At 38.0% G+C, this 7,915-nt stretch overlaps 1 protein-coding gene across 2 annotated transcripts in view; it reads left to right on the top strand.

The window, feature by feature from the left end:
• Window positions 1-7,445, top strand: part of APBA2 (amyloid beta (A4) precursor protein-binding, family A, member 2) — a 46,614-nt gene extending 39,169 nt beyond the window's left edge. For both annotated transcript variants that reach the window (XM_009321562.1, XM_009321563.1), the window contains 2 exons: window positions 4,015-4,155; window positions 5,673-7,445. In XM_009321562.1, coding sequence (XP_009319837.1) covers window positions 4,015-4,155; window positions 5,673-5,744 — 213 coding nt within the window. In that variant the 3' untranslated portion in view covers window positions 5,745-7,445. The remainder of the gene's footprint in view (window positions 1-4,014; window positions 4,156-5,672) is intronic.
• Window positions 7,446-7,915: the final 470 nt, after the last annotated feature.

The following is a 7,915-nucleotide window of genomic DNA, read 5'->3' on the forward strand; positions in this document are numbered from 1 at the left end:
TGGTTCCTTTTCACTCTGCCTATCTCATCTGTGCAGGATGTACAGCTGTTGTAGTAGTGAATAGCCCATAAACAACCTGGACATACAAAAGTACTATCTGAGCTGGGTTTTGCTTGCATAAGGTATCGGGAAGATGCAGAGACTGGGCTGCTGCATGTGACTCTTTTCTTTGTGTATTCTGTATAGTTCAATTAATGCAAAGCCTGAAGTTGTGCTTCGCAGAGCGCTAGTAGTGCCAGCTTTTGGAAGTTGTAGTTAGCGAACAGCACAACAGCATAAATCGGAGTGTTAATTTTGCAAAATTCCTCTTGCACTAATGATGCAAATATTCTTCATGGCTCTTGAAAGCTACTGATGTAGTTTCATTGCATATTTATAAAAGGAATCTAAAATTTGAACTGTAAAACCTTAAGAAAAAAAAGAAATATTGTGCATACATATGAAACAAGCATGAATGTTGCGTGATGGGGAGGTGAGCATAAGGTGACCTATCCGCCACCTTCTGAAAATCAGGCTACACTTCTTTTGAAATTATGATATTTAAATACAAGCGGTCCTCTCGTATCATATCATTATCTTGTTTCCTAAATTATGAAAACTCTGTGTATTACCAATTGTATTTTTACTGCTGATAATGCACCACTTCTCAGTCTAGCTCTCAGAGCTCAGTCACTTTCTCTGAGAAGGGTATCTACCCCATCCCTAGCCTAGCACAATTCTATCTAAAAATACAGCAAAACTAGGTAAAACTTAACAGAACAGACAGTTTATTTTTTCTTCCTTGCCTTTGTTTAGATTTACTTAAACTGTCTGGGGAAAAAAATACAGGGTTTAAATGGAGTAATGTAGGAGTGAGATGAGGAGAGAAACATGGTTTAATAGGTTATATCCTAGGCATTTACACAGAATAAACAGTTCATTTGCCTTGCACTGTTCTGTCCTTAATGTTTTGCTACACAATGGGCAGTTGCGATAAAACTGATTGTGAAGCTACTGAAATTTCACATCTGATGCACTGCAGCTTGTCTAAGACATTGCAGAATCTGTAACAGCTGAATGGATTGAACCAGTATGGTTTACACTTCCCCCCTTTTTTTTTTCCTTCAGTTTACACGGTAAAGAGAGTATAGGATCTTGCTTACAAGAAGATCCAGATCCGTCATGCTTTATTTAATAATATTACAGCTGTCACCATGTTCAACAAGTATAGCAGGCTAAACAATCCTGGCTGAATAGAATCATACTTACTTAGTGGTACTGCTCAGCTTAAACTTGCCAGCCTAATCTGCCATAGCTCCACTGGCTGGAGACAAAAGTCTTAAGGCTGCTTTGAGTCAGCCACTTGCAAATACAGGAGCCACGTAAATGTGTGCTTTAAGTACAGTATATTTCTTTACATCTCCTCTGTGTCTCTAGCTTAACAGGATCGGTGAGGCTAGGCAGAGCCACTTGGGCTCTGTTTCTCTTTCTACCTCATTAAAATAGTTAATGCTCACAAAAAGGAAGCTGACTCCCTTCCCTGGAGAGGGATCACATTCTTGAATGAAGATAAGAGACTGCTTCCTATGTCTGAGGCTGTTAGAAAGAAGAAATTCACTGATGGTATTAAAAGTGCTTTGAGAGCCACACAATGAAAGGTGCTCTGGATAGATATGCAAGCCGTTATCTTTTCCTTTATGCCAGTGGGGTGAGAGGTCACATTTCCATTTGCTCTGAAAGCTTTTATTTATTTCAGCTGGCTGTACTGTGTCTGTATTTTCTTTTATACAGTGAAAAATATATTTACAGGGTTTCTTTTGGCACAACCTGCTTTTTGTCCTTTCAGATTACTGCATACAATCCCCAATAGCACGGAGCAAGCTGTTATTCTAACAGTGAGTTGAATTGAGAAGCTTTCTATGAAAGAGAAAATCTATGTAGTACAGCTTGTCTTGTCAGCTATATGATTAGAAGGTAGACTACCTGCAAAACAATATAGTGTACGTGACTGAAATTCAAGACGCAATTCTGTGAAGGGTCCTGATGGTGCCTCTATCCATGACAGCCCGTCAGCAATAGTTTATGAACCACAGTAGCTAAAACTCAGCCACTAATGATAGCATGGTGGAAGATAAGTCTGACTGCAGGAGAAAGTCTTTTTTCAGAAAGCTGAGAAAGGCCTTTTATAAACAAAGACTAACTACGTATTTTCACTCCCCGTATCAGACCACCTGAACTTCGAGTAAGAAGGGATTTCATTTTTTATAGCGTTGTTATTTGTGAAGAGGAATTTAACGGAAACTGCTAGTGTCATACAGAAAAGATTCTGGTCAACGACAGACAATGTTTCACCTTCAATATATTCCAGCTTGGCCATCTCCCCACATACTATGTTTCTGAATTAGATTACAAACTCACTGGGACACAAGCCACATCTTACCATACTTGTATTTAGCTCTGAGCAAATTACCAGATCTCAGCAAATAATAATTCTTGGCATATGAGTCTAACCCTTGACAGTAACTGCAGAAACAGCCATCACTGGATGCTCTAGAACTCATTTCTTTTGAGTAAACAAAAGGTAAATCTCAGCACTGCTAAGTTCTGCTGAGTTCCAGAGATTCAAGCTATTCATTATCTGCCTTATGTCCTGCGTGAGCTTAGTCTTCTGAAATAATTTACCAACAATTTCTATCTAATACACAGCTGTCGAGTCTGTCAGGGAGGGCCCTGTCATAGCACAGATACTGTTGCTGAGGAGGAAACATTGTTTTAAGTTCCCCATACTGGATTGAGATTTTTCTTTCTGCCTGTACACCATGCATCTTGCAACCTCAGAATAATTTTAAGTAGCAGTGTCTGCTGGGACTATGCCTGGTGAACGTAACTCTTCTTGTAGAATTATTCCCCTATTGCAGGGGGCATAAATGTCAAAACCTGTGCCTAGTTCTTTACTGGTACCTGCAGCTAGCTGCCAGTTGAAACAGCGGCCTGACTTGCCCTCTTCACCCTAAGCTCCCTACGGCCAGCAGCACTGTGAAACAGAAAAGCGGTGGCTCTGGAGGGCGGAGTGCCCTTTTCCAACCCGCAGAGGCACAGGAAACAAGTTGTCATACTTCATCATGCTGAGAACAGCCTGTAAAAAGAAACAGAATTTGCACATTTCATAGACTCATAGGCTGGTTTGGGTGGAAGAGACCTGTGAAGATCATCTAGTCCAACCCCCCTGCCACGGGCAGGGACATCGTCCACTAGATCAGGTTGCTCAAAGCCCCATCCAACCTGACCTTGTACACTTCTAGGGATGCGGCCTCCACAACTTCTCTGAGCAACCTGTTCCAGTGTCTCACCACCCTCATCACAAAAAATTTCTTCCTTATATCTTTGAGAGATCTTTCCTTACGTCTTCCTTCTATCTTCGTGACCCTTTTAACAGATTGCCAGCTTTCAATGTAGAATATCTGTATGGCATCATCCTTTCCTTCAGCCTAAACTAGTGTTTGTGCATTAACTAGGGTTAAGGATTAAGCTTTATATTTTTTTTTTCCATGTATGTGAAAAAATTGCTGTTGTAGATTAATTTTTACTTTAGCACTTTTTATATTTCCCATTATTCAGAAAGAGTAATGTGGTAGTTCGCAGAAAGAGTTCAGGTGGCACAGTCAGAAATATTTAAAAATTGCTTTCTTCTCCTATGCCAACAGTACATAAAACTTCTCTCTTCCCACTAACTCCACTCTCTTGCATGGCTGCTACCTGTATCACTGCGTTAGGTATTTATATGTTCCCAGCCCACGAGAATGAAAATAAAAATTGTAATTTGCAGAAATTTTCTTTTTTTGGGGGGAGGGACAACACCCAACAAAAACCAAGCCAACATTTAAAAACTCACAGTATTGCTTAATACTTTCCACAAGTATCTTCTGGAATCCTTACGGTGTCACCACTCATTATTATGTAACGTAAAGTAAAATCCTAGTAACTGCTATATTATGACATTTCTAAACTTTAATAAAATTTGCTTTCTCTTGGCAGATTTGCAGCTTGATGCGAGGTGGAATAGCTGAGAGGGGAGGAGTAAGAGTAGGACATCGTATTATTGAGATCAATGGACAAAGTGTTGTTGCTACTGCTCATGAGAAGATAGTACAAGCATTGTCTAATTCAGTGGGAGAGGTAAGAAAACAATTAAATACTTTATCAAGAAATTAAAACTGTTGAAAGAATGTATTTTTTCAGTTGAAAAGAGTGTCTTAACATAGTATTAAAACCACCACCTCAGTAAATGAGGAGTTGAGCACTAAAAACAAACAATTAACAGAACATTTTTTGAACTAGATGCACATTCACCACATTTTTCCACTCATTTTCAAGAGTTCCTGGCATGATTCAACCTACTGTTTGAATTAAACCAATCAATTAAGGGAAGAAATTGCACAAGCATGTTAGCTATGAAAATGTCTCTTGGCTTATCACTACAGCATCTGCCGTAGAAATAAATTAATATTCAAAAGGCTGAGAGATTAAAATTGATATGTACTTTAATAATTTCATTTCCACTGAACATTTCCAACTTACCTTGGGAATAAGCTAAGACTTCTCTCTCCAGTATTTTTAGAGAAATCAGCAATGAACGAGCAAGATCCTCCACTCGATCAAAATCCCTACTGAATTTAGTGGAGTATACACAACCCTGGCCAGATCTTGCACTAGTTCCTTTGCCAAAACCAAAGATATAACTTGTTTTCCTGTGGAAAATGATACTTGAAAAATAATACAGAGTACGTGCACATTGGCAGGAGCAAAGCTGTAGATTTCAACAGAACCTCCATGCCTTTACCTCTTTGCTGCATAACGTCTCACTAAACATGAGGACAGTATGAAACTTTTTTTTTTTCAGCACGAAGAGACCAAGGTATCAAGGCAGCGTATGGCTAGTGAGGGTCTGTATTACCAGTTAGTAAAGTTTACCTTCCTTCCTCTTGCGTTGCCTGATAGACAGCTGTTACTACATTTCTGATACAACTCTGATTACCTGATGCCTTTAACCCTGTTAGTCTGTAAAATTCCTCTGACACTATCACAGTACTCCTTGCAGAAAGAACTTAAATACACTAGCCATGAGAGAACCTCTTCCACCAAAGTCGACTGGCATTTAAATATCAGGTGATAACGTCCCAGTTTTGTGTTCAGAGGATCATACTCCAATTAGGAGAAAATGTACAAAATGACAGTCCCACAGGGAAGGATTACTATCTTCCTTCTAAGTTCAGGTAATACCAGAACAGCAGAACGAATTTTCAGAGAGGTTTGTGCTGCTTCTTTTTTAAGGGCGGTAATTGCAGTAGGGTATAACAATAGAATATATATAACCCTATAATATATAGGGTATATATACAATATATAGGGTATAACAACAACAATAGGTGGTGTTTTAGCTACATGATGTTGCATCCTGTCATTGTCATTTAAAAAAAAACAAACAAACAACAAAAACACCACACAAAAAAAGCAAAGACAGCAAACCAGCTTGTTAGAACCAGAGAACTTTGAACTAGAAACTTCAGTAACATTCACATCTACAGAAACCAGGACAATAAATGCACTTACACCACAGGGAGGGAAGATTGGGCCTTACGGATTGTTTTAAACTAGTAACAATTCTGTTAATTTCTGTGTAAATCAATTGACAGATTCACATGAAGACTATGCCAGCTGCCATGTTCAGGCTTCTAACTGGACAAGAGACACCCCTATACATCTAGCACGCGACTCTCTTGCAGCAAAATAACTACATGATTCCATCAAAGCTGAAGCCCTCAGAGCTGAAGAGAATTTTGTATTTTGTAAGAATGAAAGGCTTTGAAGCTGACCTGAGGACTCCGAAACAAGGAACAGACAGGTGTCTCTACCTTTTCTCTCCTTCCTTTTTATTTCTTTGCCAAAAAGCGATGAGAAGGATGGTCAAGGACAATAATCACTGGCAAAAATCTTTGTAAAACATTTAAGTATTTTGCAACATCTTCTAAACTCTTTTCTCATAAAACTTAAAACATATTTATTTGTAACCTTTATGTGGAGTGATGTATGTATGTCTGTCTTGTTTGATAACACGGTGAATGTGAATATTTGATGAATGAGACTGCAGGAAACGGCAAAGAGAAGCAATTAGAGAACGTTATGGCTGCCCTCAAGTTAAAAAAAAAAAATCCCAGTCCCATAAAGCGATCCAATGCTGACGGCTTTGCGTAATTTTAAAACTGGTGCCGCACAGATGGTATTTCAGTGGAAAGGAATGTGTGCAGTTAAAACTTTTAGATTCTAATGTAAAGAAAACCACTGTAGTACTTGGTATTGTTATGACAAGTGTAACCTGTTTGGCAAGGTGTGAACATAAACATGTAACAAGTGTTTCATATGCTAAATAAAGAATAATTGCCACAAGATTAAAATCAAAATATTTATTTAGATACATATTTATTTTTAATGCTTGTGATTTTTATGATTTAACAGAGTTATTTCATGGATAACTTATTGCACAGGTTGTGTAATGTATGTGTTGGGCTGGGGGGGGGTCTTTAATTTTTGCGAATTACCTTTTTGTTTATATTAGCTCAAAATGGGAAAGCCATGCTTACCTGTTTCTGTCTTTTATAAAGTATTCTTATTCCTAAGGCAATGTGTTCTGAATGTAAATTGTTTTGACAAATAGCCTAGCACCATCAGCAGTATTAGGATGTGTGTAGATAAAAAAACTAGTAGTAAAGTTGTATTCCTTATGAGATAAACGTTAATTGGTGTAACTTTTCGTCTAGATTTTTTTCTTTTTTGGCCACGGCCTTGAAGAAAATACACTGTGACTTAAGAAGCCTTACCATGCAGTAACTAAAGAGCTTTAGATGACTGTACTTCAAGGAGTAGTGTGTTGCATGCAACTGACCTTAGGAAAGAATTAACCTACTATTCACTAATAAATCTGAAATAATAAAGGAAGCTTGCTTATTTTGTTTGTTGTGTAAGTTTACGTAATAAAAAAATCCAAGTAGAAGATCATTTAATTCTTCATCTAAGTGCAGTTGCAAAGGTCACAGATGATTTTTTTTAAAAAGGAATTCATCTCTTGAATTAGGAATTTGTGTATCATTATCTTGAGAGCAGTTGCTTTCAATTAGCGTACCTTGTTGCCACTGGATGTCAGTGTGACTTCACACCAATACAGAAGCACGCTATAATTAAAATACATTAAAATGGATGATTCTGTAAAGCTTAAACTACCCATCTTCAGCTACATTCCTTTGTGACCTTTTCACAGGATGTCTGCCCAGCTCAGAGTGACACAAATGAAACCAGTATATGATTAAACCTCAAATGGAAACTAACGCTACTGACAAGCGCTGCTGCAAAAAAATTAAAACCCCGAAACATCAACCTGTGGTAGGTTCTTTATGAGAACCTTTTGTTTAAGGATGAAGCTTGCACTGGAGGACGTTGCTGGCAGACCTGTGTTTATGCTGGTAATCAAATTAGTATCAATGATATTTACTTTCTGATTTTTTTTTAAGATCAATGTTGAATAAGTCATAAATGCAGCAGAACCACAAGGACATGTTTTAGTAATACAATTGTCAAAAACTACTAATTGGAATAACAATTCTTTTTGAAAAAATGTTTAAGGCTCTGCTAGATAAAAATTCATCTAACTTCCTATCAGCATTTGTAAAAAGTTTGTGAAACCTGCTTTCTGGAAATGCAGACTTCCAAAGACTTCTTCCCTAATGCCACAATACGCAGAGTACTTAAACGTCAGTTTTGATAGAATCGTAGAATCATCAGGCTGGAAAAGACCTTTAAGATCATCAGGTTCAACCATTAACCTAGCACTGCCAAGTCCACCACTAAACCATGTCCCTAAGCACCACATCTACACATCTTTTAA

This window comes from Pygoscelis adeliae, unplaced genomic scaffold, assembly GCF_000699105.1.
Source record: "Pygoscelis adeliae isolate BGI_AS28 unplaced genomic scaffold, ASM69910v1 Scaffold183, whole genome shotgun sequence".
NCBI classification, from domain to species: Eukaryota; Metazoa; Chordata; class Aves; order Sphenisciformes; family Spheniscidae; genus Pygoscelis; species Pygoscelis adeliae.